Source organism: Melospiza melodia, chromosome 4 (genome assembly GCF_035770615.1).
Source record: "Melospiza melodia melodia isolate bMelMel2 chromosome 4, bMelMel2.pri, whole genome shotgun sequence".
Classification (NCBI taxonomy): Eukaryota; Metazoa; Chordata; class Aves; order Passeriformes; family Passerellidae; genus Melospiza; species Melospiza melodia.
In genome coordinates, this window is record NC_086197.1 from 53,331,761 (window position 1) to 53,346,648 (window position 14,888).

The 14,888-nt window shown below is 47.2% G+C and overlaps 2 protein-coding genes across 3 annotated transcripts; one reads left to right on the forward strand and one right to left on the reverse strand.

Annotated features, from left to right (window-relative positions):
- Positions 1–209: 209 nt before the first annotated feature.
- On the reverse strand, positions 210–8,935 carry TST (thiosulfate sulfurtransferase). Its single transcript, XM_063154459.1, has 2 exons — positions 8,335–8,935; positions 210–694 (listed from the first exon to the last, which is right to left on the reverse strand). The coding sequence occupies exons 1-2, from the start codon at positions 8,918–8,920 to the stop codon at positions 396–398; spliced, it is 885 nt and encodes a 294-aa protein (XP_063010529.1). The 5' UTR covers positions 8,921–8,935; the 3' UTR covers positions 210–395.
- MPST (mercaptopyruvate sulfurtransferase) lies at positions 7,165–11,816 on the forward strand. 2 transcript variants are annotated; one of them, XM_063154450.1, is made up of 5 exons: positions 7,165–7,372; positions 7,641–7,719; positions 8,127–8,200; positions 9,561–10,213; positions 10,823–11,816. In XM_063154450.1, the coding sequence occupies exons 3-5, from the start codon at positions 8,160–8,162 to the stop codon at positions 11,119–11,121; spliced, it is 993 nt and encodes a 330-aa protein (XP_063010520.1). In that variant the 5' UTR covers positions 7,165–7,372; positions 7,641–7,719; positions 8,127–8,159; the 3' UTR covers positions 11,122–11,816. The 2 variants fall into 2 exon arrangements, with proteins under 2 accessions (XP_063010520.1, XP_063010521.1); XM_063154451.1 differs by lacking the exons at positions 7,165–7,372; positions 7,641–7,719; positions 8,127–8,200 and adding an exon at positions 9,066–9,125.
- Positions 11,817–14,888: the final 3,072 nt, after the last annotated feature.

Genomic DNA, 14,888 nt, shown 5'->3' on the forward strand with positions numbered 1-14,888 from the left:
CAGAACCACAGCTTGGCCCTCCCATGTCCAATACCCAGTGCTGTATTTAGCACTTTGATTCATTCTGCCCCTAATCTTTCACCAGGACACTGGAATTTCTGCAGGTCTTCAGGCACGGACTGTAACTCTCTTTCATGCTGCAGAGCTGCTGTTCCCACCCAACACAAGCAGGTCGCAGGTAACAGAAGAGAATTAGAAATACTCACAGATGCATCATCTAAGATTTTATTAATTGTCAAAAATCAAAAGTTCAATAGAAACCTAATGATAATTCTTTAAAAATTTCAAAAAAACCTAAACAAACCGGTATTTTCTTTACTTTACTTCCTCCCTTTTGCTTTACCCTGGGCTGGAGACAGCTGCTAGACCGCGTTACCCCAGACCCAGCCCTCCCTCTAGGCCTTGCTGCGCTTCAGCTCGGTGACTTTGTAGTGCGGAGGGGCTCGGTGGAACCACTCGGACCAGGAGCCGTCGTACACGGCCACGTCGCGCTTGCCGCACAGGAAGGCAGCCAAGGCGATCTGGCACGCCGTGACGCCCTTGCGGCACGTGGCCGTCAGCGGCTTCGAGAGATCCACCTTCTTCTCACGGAATATTGCCTGGATCTCCTCAATACTCTTCTCGTGCCCTGTTTCTGATAGGAATGAGTGGAAGGGTATGTTCACAGCACCAGGGATGTGGCCAGATTCCAAGCCTGCGAGAGTGAACCAGAAAATGAAACATGAGCAAGGACACATTAACATAGGTGATGAACGACACCCACAAGAGACATTAAAAACATCACTGCAGATAGTCTCACTCCCTCCAGAAGACTCATTTGTTCCACTTGATGATGAAGATGCAAAGACTTCAACTTTGTTGAAGTCAAAACTTCCAGAATATTTAGCAAACTATTTCCTCGCTGAAAGCAATGAGATGTAGAAATCTGAAGAAACCCTAGACATGACAGAAATCAAAGAACCTCCACAGAAAATGCCTTAACAAAGGCATTAAGGGCACCTGTGATAAGAGGAATAAAGTAATGCATTTCCAACCTTCCCCAGGTATGCCATCAGTCTGTAGTGACACACAGTCGTTTTCAGAAGCAGGAAATGTGGCCTGTATGTGGAATTTGTGAAAGTGGTTATCTGTTCACAGTTTATTCCTGCATCACCTTAAAAGTCATATTTCAGAAAAATAAATAAGAAATCATAAAGCAACCTTAAGTCAGCCACATCACTTCTGAGGCAGCTATTCTGGGACAATGGGGTCAGAGAAGTCAAAATTTAAACTTTGTATCACTTCTTATCTACTCCATGGATGAAATCAGCACAGGTTGTTTTTCTGCTGGTGTATCTGACCACTTCAGGCAAGTTCAAAACTGCACGTCAAAAGAAGGTCTTTAGAGAGTTGCAGATATAAAAATATAATGGGCAAGGTTGGCATCACACCCTTCAAATTCAGACTCTTAAGGCTTAATAATGGAAGCTTTTCCAATCATTTTGAGAGGCTTTGGATCAAGCCTCACTGGAGCCAAAACCATTATGTATTACACTGAAAATGTGTTTCAGGGAATGTTTCCTTGCTAGGTTTGAACTTCCAATGAGACAGATCTAAATAAAATCACATGAATAGTAATCTGTTTCACTGGCAGCTATCTATGTGCCCAAATTATTGGGATAACTGGTCTCGGGAGATGGGAGTGATTGGGGCAGTTTAATAATTTGACTTTGTTACAGTCAAATGATTAAAGTATACCTAGGCAGAGACTGACATCATACATAATGACACTGCAGTTTCATCACTATGCAGAGTGGTAACATGACATGGTGAGATATAAGGGGAAAATGGCTTTGGCACGGAATTGAAGGGAATTTTTGCTCTGCTGAACAAAGACAGAGCCTAAAGACAATCAAAGCTGCCCTGAGTCAGCTTCACAAGTACTCTTCCTGTTCCAGATGGACCCTCTTTGTCTCTTGATTAATCCTCCCCGGGTGCATTAAAAATACAGCACAGTTGTCTAGGAGTCACCTCATGCATCCTTCAGAAATGTTTAGCATTACTGAGAGAAGCTGGGATAAAAACTGCTGACTTCTGCAGGGACTAACGTTTAAAAAGGAAAAGAAAAAATAAAAGAGGCAGTGTTTTGACTGATGGTTTCACCATACTTTTTCCAGTTCCAGAAGATAACAACTCATCACTTCAGTACAGAGAACTCCAAAACTCACTCATCAATACAGCGTCTGTATGACAGAGATGAAATAAAAAATCAAGCAAAAGCTGAGAAAACCTTGTATATGGTTCTCAGACTGCAAAGCTGCTTACTGAAGCCTCTTACATGCCTGGGTTAGGCCACCACTTTCCCACAGAGTAAATGGAAAAGGACACTTTCAGCAAAGGATTTCTGCAAGGCTCTGCTGCAGTCCTGGTGATCACCCCAATACAGAAAAGTCTGTGAGCCACCTAGGGCACTGGGAAGTATACTGAGACCAGGAACTCCTGGAGGATGAACTAGAAGGGAACTCTTGCTCAAAGAGGCTTGCTGGGCCATCGATTCACTTTCTAGGTGTCCCAGGCATCATGACCATTATAGCTTCTCTAGACTGTTCACACACCTTAAAATAGGTTTGTACCTCTCTTATAGGAGACTGACAATTCATCACCCTTAAACAACTCTTCAGGTAGGAGCTGAGCAGATCTGAAAAAAACACTCATTTTAGAGCAGTTTGGACTTTGATCTTTAGGGAGACTATATTGCTCCAGAGATTCAAAAGTCTGCTGGAGTCAGAGATCAGTGTTTGCACTCTGTGGGTGAAAGATGGAGAATTCTGTAGAAACTGCATTTATTCACATATGTGGGTGTTCAGCTGAGAAAAAGAGCTGAAACTGCACAACCACAATCACTTGGACTGCCTAAGAGCTCTCAAGTGGCTGAGGAAGCTTTATAATCTCTCTCTGCTAGGTCAAGAGCAGAGAAACATAGGATTGGAAGGCAAGGCTGGATGCAGCTGGAATCTGAACAGGGGAGAGGATACATTTGCTCCTGTCCCATATGAAACAGAGGACACTCCACACCAGATTCATGCAGTCACCATCAGAAACTCCAGGAAGGAACCCCAGGACTACAGAGCCTGGGCCCCAGCTACCTCAGCAGTCATTTTATATGACTTTCAAAAAAGCATCCATCTCAGAACAGTTTGGATTCTTGTAATGAAACTTCCCACTGAAGTACCTCCTGGCTCAAGTGAGGAGGAACATTAATTTCCAGTGTTCAGATAATCACAGTCAGTCCATACACCATTTATCCTTGAGCTAACACTGCCCTATGGCCAAAATAGTTTTTCTGCTATTGCTCCAACAGGCTGATGGCAAGCCCTCAGCACTCCCAACAACCTCATGTCCTTAGCCTAAACCCAGTAAGAGCCAATTAGATACACTTTTCTCTGTCTTGGCCACCCTAGAATCAGCTTTAGGGGTCCAGCAGGCTGCTGGACAAAGAAGTGGCATTTCCTACCGTCACAGTAGGCAAACAGGAGTTGCCAAGGCTGTTGCCAAGGTTAAATCACATGTGATGTTCCTGCACCCAACTAATTCATCCAAGTCTTACCCTCTTCTATTGCTTCCAAATGTGGATTATTGGCTTGTAGGAGAAACACAAGCAGTTCAGTTTTGGGTTACTAAGCACTTGAGTTTGCTCTCTGTACTGTTATAAACACATACATCTGCAGGTGGCACCTCACATCATTCTCCCCATGTGATCATTTAGACCTTCCCATGGCTGTCCCACAGCACATTTTAGTATCAACTCCCTATGTTCAAAGCCTTGATGATTCAGGAAAATACAAAACAAAACACGTAAGCTTAATGATGGGACCGTGCTGGCAACTTACAACCCCACAGATCTTCTTTCAGTACATGCTGTTCTCATCTCACTTATCTCCTTTTCAGTCAATTTTTAAAACCTAATAATACTTGTGCTATTTGCCCTCTCCTCATATTGACCTAATAAATGTCCCTCTAATGTTATGCCCAAAGCATGAATGAAGTGCAAATGGCACAACTCTACCTTGTAGATGCTTCCAATGGGTGGAAGAAAAGATCAGACATTACTTCCAGACATGCATGTTTCCATTTCTCTTATCTGGCCAACCAATTGTGTTGGCAAGGAAATAAAGCCCTTGGGTGAAGTGCAAGTCTACCAATATATTTTACTCAATTTTGCCTTTGTTTAAAGTAATTTTTCTTGAAGAGTTTTTTGAAAGTTTCCCAGTTTGTCTATGGTAGAAGACCAGCAGCTGCCTAGGTTGTGCTGTATCCCCTATTCTAAAGATGAAGTTTGCAATTGTTTCTGTCCCATAGAACCATGCTTTGAATAAATGTATCAAATTCTTGCTTCATGAAGTTCCAATATCACATGACTGATTCTTGACACATATTTGAGATCGAGCTCATCTGCCTCACTGATTTGAGCATGGGAATATCTCTTGGTTAGCCCTCTCCCTGCTCTGCAGAATTATCCGTAGGAGAGAAGAAAGCATGGTAGCACAGACTCAGGGCTCAGTATAATGCCAAGACCACACACAAATAATCTTCCACCTGGAACCCCTGCTAACTGCACAGCAACCTTATTTATTCTTTCTCTCCTTGTTCTCTTTTGTTCACTCTGTTCCAGAAGATTTTGTTATTTAATTCCTTTTGCCAAGTCTCACTCAGCTTGGTGTCTGGCAATCCTTCCTCACAATTTATAACTTGTAATATGTTATCTTCTTCACTACTTAATCCCCTTTTCCACATCTGTTGATTCTCTGCTTACATATTGTTTTTATTGTTGGCTATTTATCTAAAACCACGGCCCCTCCTCTCTTAGCCTTCCCTTTGCGATGAAAGCTCCAGATGGAATTTCTTAATGTCAAAAAGATAAAAGATTTGCTCAGCCCATATTTAACTCCCTGTGGCTTTGGAGTGTGCTGGCTGCAGATAGTTCTTTTCCAAATGCCTCCTCTGTTGCCTCCTTGTTTATCTCTCTCTTCCATTCAAATGGTATGTCTTAGAAGGGACAATTACTGATCTTGTCTAACCTGCCGTGAACACATTGTAAGGAACACTTTAAGCTTGGTCCTGGCCAGCTCCCTCAGTCCTCATAGGTTCCTGTGGGTTGAAACAGACTTTGATAAAGTCTCTTACTCTCCATTCCTGTGCCCCAAGTATTATTACAGGATCAAAGCAAAGCCAGTCCACGCCCAGCTGCAGAATCCACTTGGAGGAGAGGGGAAAGAAAAATGTACATTTCATTCTCATTTCCACAGAACATTCAAGATTAGCAAAAGCTTTATGTTTGAGGCAGGCAGGATGGAGAGCTGGGAAAATGGGCAAAATCTGAAGAGTTCTATATGCAGAAGGGAGACAAGGACTACTTCAGGGTTGAGAAAGAGAAGAAAACTACCTGCAAGCTCATTAAATGATTTTGGGTTTGCTCTCTTTTTTAGGATGATAGACTCCTTGCCTGGCAACTTTTGCCTCTTTTCTCAGATGTCTGCAAAAGAATTCAGAAATTCACAACTCTTCTGTATGCATTTGGTTAACTATAATTCTTGTTCATGAGTTTTCAGTGCCCGATAGCCAGAGAGGATCAGCACTGGCAACCATCATGTAATTATTTTTATCATCAGCCCTGGACAGCTAGTTCCTGCAGAAACAGAGCACTGTGCAGGGACACCTTGAACTATTCAGTGCATAGGTCAGGGCTGCACATCTGTCAGGCTTCTGCTGCACACTCTGCATGACCATCCAAGCTTTGCATCCAAAGCAATACCTGCATTTAAGACCTAGGAGACCTGGCCTATAGAGATGCCCACTTTATTCCACTCTGGCAACTTTGGTGAACCTCTCCCACCAAATAAAAATTAGTACTATATTATGGCTTATCTTAACCAATACAGAGGTCTAAATCCCAGCAAGGATAAAAGTAAAACGGGGACAATTAATTCTTACCACAAAGAACTGAAAAACTAAAGAGGCAAAAGAGTCAGCTGCAATTAGCCTCTTCTAGAGATGAAGTTCACAGAACAGGAGAGATTAATTGACTTAATTAGGAAGTCAAGAACTGAAGCAATAATTAAACTGAAATCACCTGAGAAGGCAGAAAGTTCCTTAACCTGAAGACCATTAGTCTTCTCTAAATTGCGTCCTCCCTGATTGGATGACCCCTGCAATTAATCAGCATTGATTTAAAATTGCTCTTTTAGGTGTAAGCACTGTCTTACCCACTGCTGGCTGATGTGCTGCTACTGGCTAGCTTGGTTCAGAGAGCTGTCAAGCTCCTGTGGAATGAGCAGCTGCAGCTGGAGTGCTTATCCTGCTGGATCTGCTGTGGGAAGCAAAACTGGACCACCACAAATAAGCTGTTCCATGCTGACTCATTTCAAAGGAAAAATCTGTTTTGAAGATGCTGTTGGGTCTGTGGTATTTGTCATCTTGTGACAACTCTCACCTTGGGAAAGAATGCAAAATCTACCAGCTCCCAGCAAGGAGCATTTTAGTCACATCTTGAGGTTAAAATTCAACCTTCACTTTGATGGGCTGTGGTAGGAGAAGAAATAGAATGAGTGATAAGCCTAACTTTCCCTTTCCCCAGCCACAGTCTCCTCCATCACTCCCATTACCTCTCCCATGTTCCCCATTGTCTTTCTGCAGATCAAATGTGTTGAGGAGCTCCCTGTAGACACCTGGGCCACCCATGTGTGCAGTCATTTACAGCCAAATGCCACCGAAGTTTGGATGCAGGAATGCACTTCAGGTCATACTGTCACACTAACTGGCTGTATAGCAACACACACACATGTGAACAGCCAGGACAGAATGACAACCTGTGGGCAGCAGGGCAGCCAGCCTGGGACCACAGAAACCCTCTGCACGTATCAGCAGGGTGGGCTCTGCTCAGACCCAACAGCTGCTGCTGAGCTTTTCTGTGCTTTCTTCTAGAAACTCTTTCTTTTCCAACCATTTCTGTGATTCCCTTGTTGAGGAACACATTCAGTGCTGGCAGCTCGGCGTGCAGCTGCAGTGCCAGCCGCAGCTTGGGCTCTGGGCTGGGAGAGCCCCAGGCAGGAGGCCAGGAACTGGTGCTGACCCTTGGCACAGCACAGGGCACAGGACCTGCGGCACAGCCAGGTGACCGGACACTGAGACACAGCAGGAGCCGAGGACTCAGCAGGAAGAGCCAGGACTTTGTCACACACAGACTGGGAGAGCATAAAAGTTCAGTGCTTCCTTTGTTTAGGTCCCTCCTTGGAGGCACGAGCTCAAGCTGTTTCTGTGTTATTGTACTGTTAATAAATTGCTTTAAGGAACCAGACTTTTGAGGCTCTGCTAAGGAAAACCCAGGCTCGAGACGGTAGGAAAACCTGGTCTGAGTGTGTGTGGGGGGTGTAGGTAGTCAAGTGGGGCACCCATCAGTTTAGTGGAACTGCCTGCTGAGAAGGGGCTTTGGTCTCAGCGGTTAAAGTCTCTAGTGGTGGGAGTGTGATTGCCAGAGTGCCTCCTGAATGGTCAGTCAGGAAAGTTTCCTTTACACCCTTTCAGAAGGGAGGTTATTCTGGGATATACCAAGGCTTAAATTACACAGCAAGGGCCTCCTTTAACCAACTTCAATTTCATTTCAGGCACATTGCTGTACCTGCTGTCCCCACTGCACAGGACTTCTCCCACCCCTGCTGATTGGGTGTCCAGTGTTTCACCGAGGTAATGAAATCAGTTTTTGTTCCTCTAACTTGGGGCACCTAAAAGAGAGAGGCTGACACCCCACACATTTGCTAAAGGCTTCAGACTTTTCTTACATAAGCAAAAGAACAAAGATCAGCTCAAGCAAATTCTCTATTTGCTGGAAGTCAGAGCGATAAGAAGAATGTCCCTTGGGTTACTGTATTACCTAAAACCTTGGCTTTTGCTTGTGCACTCATTATGGTGAGAGGCGCCTGTACGAATACTGATAGTTTTTTATGTGTCTGCTGGTTTTAGATAGGCCCCTGAACAAACCCCTGGGAGCTCTCACCTCCCATGTTTGCATTTTGATAAACTTCTGCAAGGTGTGGGATGGGAGATCCTGGAACCAAATGACTGCAGCCCTTTTCTGCTATTTCCTCCTGCAGCTTTATAGCCAACTGCAACAAAAGCATTCAGTGATGGCACTGGGGTCTGAACGTGCAACTGTGGATCCCTTAAGGTAATCAATGAGTCGGGCTGAGGCATGCCTGTGCATTAGGAAAATCTTTTTGATGGCTGTCAGGAGCTGTTACGCCCGGTCTAGAGTTGACATTCATCCCATTCTGGGGCAGGTGCCAGTCCCACCTCCATTACCTTGATCCAGCTCTGTCCCCCGAAACCGGCCCTCGGGGCGGGAATCCACCACCTGGAAGTTTAGGGACGACACGTTCTGTATCATCTCCTCGAAAGTCTTCACCAGGGCCCTGTTCAGCCTGGCCTTAAAGACAGCCGGGGTGGGCTGGGTGACCTCCGCCGTGACGGGGTGTCCCTCCTTCACCCAATTCTTGAAGCCGCCATTCAGCACAGAGACTTCCTTGTGCCCGAAGGCCCGGAACATCCACCAGGCTCGGGGGGCGTAGAAGGTGCCCACCTCGTCCCCGTCGTACACCACCACGTGGGTGTCATTGCTCACGCCCAGCCCCCCCACGTAGTCGGCGAAGTGGGACTCGCTGGGCAGCATGAAGTCGTAGGGGGAGGACTTGTCCCGGCACTCCTCGATGTCGAAGAAGGACGCCCCAGGGATGTGCCTCTCCTTGAACTCCTGCCGGGCGTTTCGCTCCTTGGGGGGGTACCAGGAGGCGTCCAGCACCCGCAGGCCGGCGCCCACCCGCCCGGCCCGCACCGCCTCCGCCAGCCAGGAGGCCGTGACCAGCGCCCGGCTGAGGCTCTGCCGCGCCATCTCGGGGCACCGGCGGGGGCGCCGCAGCCGGGCCGCGCTCCCCTCGCACACAGAGCCCGACGCGGCCCGACACACGAAATGGCGGCGGGAGGCGCGGCCCGAGGGGCGGCACGGAGGCGGCCGCACGGCCGGGACCGGCCCGCTGGGAGCGCTCCCGCCCTCCGGCGGCGGCCGTGGCTGGCGGGCAGCAAGGCCCAGCGCGGAGGTACGGGGCGAAGCGGCGGCAATCGCGGCCCCGCCGAGCCGGGGGGGCTCGCAGAGGGCGGCGGCGGGGCCCCGCAAGGCCCCGGCTGCCGGTGTTCTCTGTGCGGGCAGAGGCGTGGGGCCGTGCCTGAGCGCCGAGCACTTGGTCCTTGGGCTGCCCCGCTGCGCTCTCGCTGCTGTCGGTGCTGGCTGGCGTCCCTGGATGGGGCCGGAGGAGCTGCGTGGGGCCGGGCGCAGGGCACGACTGCCGTGGCTGTCCCGCTCGGGGCGTTGTTTGGGACGAGCTCTGGGAAACTACTTTCAGGGCTGGAGCATTTCAAGCCCCTCATTGTAGGCTTAGCCAGCACATCACTGCAGACACAGGTCTCAAAATGCATCTTTGTCAGTTGCTTTTTGAAAGACTGGTCTCTAATTTGTGACTCTCTACCTTCTGCAGTCAGGTGGACTCCGGCAGAATCCAGAAATTGGCTAATCTCAGCCAGGACTCGGGAGCGATGTCGCAACAACTCCTTTACCGAGCTCTGGTATCTGCAAAATGGCTTTCAGAAGCCATCAAGTCCCAGCAAGCTGGCCTGGCCTTGAAAATCGTGGATGCATCGTGGTATTTGCCGAAGATGAAGCGCGATCCAAAGCGGGAGTTTGAGGAGCGCCACATCCCTGGTGCGGTTTTCTTCGACATTGACCAGTGCAGTGACCGAACCTCGCCTTACGATCACATGCTGCCCAAGGCTAATGACTTTGCCGAGTATGTGGGGAAGCTGGGTGTGGGGAATGATTCCCATGTTGTGGTGTATGATGGCAGCGACCAAGGTCTCTTCTCGGCACCTCGGGTATGGTGGATGTTCCGGGTCTTTGGACACGAAGCTGTCTCCCTTCTGGATGGTGGCCTGAAGAACTGGCAGCGAGAGGGGAATGCACTTAGCTCTGGGAAAACCCAGGTAGCTCCATCTGAGTTCCATGCCTCCTTGGACAAGTCCCTGGTGAAAACATACGAGGATGTCTTAGATAACTTGGATTCCCGTCGCTTCCAACTAGTGGATGCCCGTGCTGCAGGACGGTTCCGGGGAGTAGAGCCAGAGCCCCGAGATGGTAATGCGCCTTCTGAGACAGTGGCATTATAAAGAGGGGTTTCATTTAGGGTGCCCATCACTTTGACTCCTGTAGAGGAAATGCTAGGAAATAGTGGCTGTCTTTTATGGGATGGGACTTCAGGCAGTGCGTCCACCTGTCCTCCTTCCCTTTTGACTAGCAAGTGCTACTCTTTGAAAATTCAGCAGTAGGGAAGCCATGTATCTTTTTGTCCTCATGAGGGGCTGGGGTGAGTAACAAAGCTTTTGATACACCGAAGATTCTCATTGGTCTCTTCAAGTACTGGTGCTACTCTTCCCTTCAGAATGGTCTGTGGAGGGGCTTCATCAGTGTGGGTTGCTCTGATGGGGAGAAAGATGTGGAAGGAACTGGGGGGAAAATGGAACTTGGCAGGGTTGTGCCCATGGGGTAACATGAAGGTTACACATAGAGCCATCCTTCCTGAGTAATCAGTAATCTAGTAAAGCAAAGTGTAACAAAATGAATGTACTTCTTTTACCAAAATACTCTAAGCAATAAATATTCCTCTCAGTGAAACAGAAGAGGCTTTGCAATAGACTTGTCCCAGACAATAGAGGTCAATTCCCGTCTGTATTGTTTTTTCTCTAGGAATTGAGCCTGGTCATGTCCCTGGGTCGACGAGCATCCCCTTCACTGATTTCCTCACAGAGTCTGGCTTCGAGAAGACCCCTGAGCAGATCCGCACTCTGTTCCAGGAGAAGAAGGTGGATCTCTTGAAGCCAGTGGTAGCCACGTGTGGCTCTGGGGTCACTGCCTGCCATGTGGCTCTGGGGGCCTACCTCTGTGGCAAGCCAGATGTCGCAGTGTACGACGGGGCCTGGGTGGAATGGTACATGCGGGCACAGCCTGAAAATATTATTTCTGAGGGAAAGGGGAAAACAGTGTAATAAGCTGCATTGTTTCCCAGCTGTGCACATAGCTTGCCTTGAAACAGGATTTGGAAAAGATGGGTTTAGCTTTCCTGATTAAGTGTCTTGAGATGAAGGCATTGGATAACAATCATGCGCACACGGTGCTTCGGCACTTTCTCCTTACCCTGCTGCTGCTTAGGAGGATGAAGATGACAGCAGTTCTGAGCAGCCAGCTCTAGGTGACCCTGCTTGAGAAGATAGGGTGGAACAGATGTCCTCTCAAGGTCACTTCCAACCTCAGCCATTCTGTGATTCTGTGACCCTTTCACCTTATCAGACGGATGGCAGAGAGTGCTGCTGCCAGCATGGGGAATTAATTGAGTTAAGCCAAGCTCCTGACTCAAAACATTCAATCATGCTCATTCACAGGGTGGTCATACTTATATAACTGTGCCTCATAATCCTGGTCTCTGCTTCTGTCCCATCCATGCATGTTATGGCCACTTTGAGTGCAAAACGTTGTGGGAAGAGATGGCTGTTAAAGGAGCAAATACAGCATTCAGGTTGGCACTTAGGCTAGAGACTTGATTTGTGTTTCTTCTTGTACTTGGACTCTAATGTGTACTTAGCCAGCCTTGTAGCCCTATTGTCCAAAACCCCCCTTGAGAAAAAGAAAAGATTGTGGGATTTAAACAATGTAAATAAACATGTTTCAAGGTCTTTCTGCTGAATGGAATTTACCGGAGTGTTGCTTAGGTGAATACTTTTCAGGAGTTCTGTTTTTATGGAATCACGTTGTCCACAGTGAGATTCAAATGAGATATTTCCTTCTCTCTGAAAGTAGAGCCACACCTGCTAACCTCAACAAGCTCTTTGACCCAGGAAGGACAATGACATGCCTCTCTCTTGGGTCTCTGCACCTTCCTGCTTTCAGTCTTAAGTCCATTTGCTTTTTTTGCCTTAAAGTCCACAGTTGTAGGTTACAGCTCTGTTCTTGAAACACTGGATGTCAGCTTACATAGTGGAAAATGGACTGCATGAGTATTTTCATTCTTGCCATGTAACCTTTCCCTGCAAACTTAGCAGAACTGAGACCTTCAGAGGAATAGCCCACACTGAAACCTATTTTTCCCCAAGACCTTTTTCTTTTATGTCTAAAAGTTGAAAGTACACCAGGTATCCCTGATAATGTTCAAGATTTTGTTCTCTCTGAGATATTCTCCTCATGTGAGGAGAAAATGCCCAAAACTAAACAAAAAAAACCCCACAGAAACCTCCCACAAAAAAAAAAAAAAAAAAAAAAAAAAAAAAAAAAAAAAAAAAAAAAAAAAAAAAAAGCCTGCATCTCTTTTGGCCTACTGCTAACTTAAAAGTTAATGTGACAGTTTCTTCTCTTGGGCTTGCAGCAACAGGTGCCTGTAAACATCTGTGGATCGTGGGGTTGGACTTTCTAGGGAATGCAGTGGATAATTATTGTCACAGTTTTGACTGTAAGGACTGGATTCTTCCCTATTGCTGGGTGTTTATTCTTTGCATTTCCTCTTACCTCTTTTGGCTGCTTCTTCTTGGCCTTGGCTTGCATGCATGGAAGTTCTGTTTCTGCTTACCTCCTGCGCAGCTGGAATTTCACTGTCCAGTTTATTTCTTCCTCTGTCCTCCCCACTCACACACAGGGTTCGAGCACCCAGTGACTGACAGCCTGCAATTTCCCTGCTTGCGTCCAGACTGACAACCCAGCTCTTGGAGGCCTTGGGGCTGGCATTGCTGCAAGTGCTGAGCATACTGTGTGCACAGGGGTCTGAAACGAGTGACCCTTGTCACAACAACAACACAGAGAGGTTGATTTTTTGATTCTGTAGCCAGATGAGTGCCTGCTCTGTTTCTCCAGGAAAGTTTAGTTATTAGGAAAATTGACATATTGTTTCAGACTTATTTGCAATAGATGCAGGGAGCTGGCTCTTGTGTGTATTTTTGGATGCATCTTAAGCACTCTGTTCCTTTTTTGCCACTGACCCATCAGTCCTGGGCGTCAGTGGGGAATCTCTCTGCTTCCTCTTGAGACTGGGATACTTTTCTCTGTCCTGTGTGTTGCAGGCAGATGTGTGACACAGCCCAGCCATCCACCTGGAGATTGCAGATTACACTGAAAACTTCCCTCTGCCCTTGCTCTACATTTCACCCCTGTGGCTTGATGACATCTAGCAGGGCCCTTCCCCCTCTCTGGTATTTAGCCAAGCTTGGCAGTACTCAACTGCCCTTCTCTGGCTGAATTTTCTGCTACAAAATCTCAGTGATTCTTCCCAGCTTTTGGCAAATCTTTTCCCAGATGGTTAACTTTGCCTTCATTTCTCCACAGAGGAGAAACTGAGATCTTCTTTCCCACAGCAAGATACTTTGTTTTTCTGAGGTATTCCCTCTTATATCATGTATCAAAAATCTATCCAAGAGTGTCTTCTGATGTTCCCCCTCTTTTTCGTTGAGATCCCTTCTGGTGATGCAGGCAAAGCACTGAGAAGGTTGTGAAGACTGAGGCAATGTTTTCAAATCCTGGAGACTTGAAAAACCTATTTTGAGCTATAACAGATGCTACTGGACATATGGAACAGCTGAGGGGACTTACACCAGGACTATAAATGTTCTGCAGATCTTTATGTCCCCGACTCAGTGGGTGGGTTTCCTATAGGAACCAAAAGCTGGGGAGAAGTGGATATAATGCAGATCACTAATGTTCATGATTTTCCTGTGGAAAATTTGCCACAGGGGATTGGTAATAGCATATCTTTGGTAGGGCTCATGGTAACCAAAAAGGTAGCCTAAACAACAGCCCTGATGTAGGAGGAAGGTCACACTGACCTGTGGCTACCTTGGAACTAGAGTTTTTAGAGCTCTCTATATAAATTTGAGAATCCCAGGCCAGCATGTAAACTGTTTATTGGTATATTTTACTATCTGCAATACTTTTGTCCTGAAGGAAGTTTGGATTCTGTGCAGTCTGGTCTAGTCAAAAGTAATCCCACGGTCCCCTGTTCTTCACTTGTCTTCTTTGTCACCTCTCTTCCTCTTCCTTCCATCCTGCTCCCTAGCAGTCAGGCTGCACTATTTCATGCTTCATTTCCCAGCAAACTTTGTTTCTCTGCAAATTTTTCCAAATTCTAAAGCAGCCCCTCTACCAGCACCACTGGCCTGGTGAGCACTGCGTGAGCTGTGGTAATTGGTGTTGCCTGCAGGGACTTTTCATATTCCTCCCTTCTCTCTTGGTCCCAGCTTACAGCCAGGTGTTCCACAACCATTCTGACTCCTCCTCCCAGCAGTCTTCAGCAAAGGTGCTGCGTGATGCACATCCACACACAGGCTTTGCACACTGCTTTGAATGCAGGTACATTGCTCACAGACCTCATGCAGCACAAGGAGCTGGAGGAAGAGTAGCTTGCCTGTACGCCATGGAGCCTTTCTCTTCATGCTTCAATGTGCCTGGCTCAGCTGGCAGTCAAGCTGCATTCTGTTATTCAACAGTGTCCACCCCCAAGTCCAGTGTAGGGAATTTTATTTGCCCAATTCCCTGTTGGCTTACTGGCAAAATGTCAGAGCATCACTTGTCTTCCCCTCTCCACTTCCTGCAGAAAAGAGAGTGGCACTGATCCTACATGGACATGCCAACTAGTTTTTCCTGGTTTCTTCTCCAGTGCCTCCTGCCATGTAATCCCCAGTATGTGTTCCCAGCCTATCAGAGTGGTGACACTCTGTGCCAGCACATGGTGATCCCTGCTCCCACTGTTGATCCACAACACAACAGTTCCAGAAGA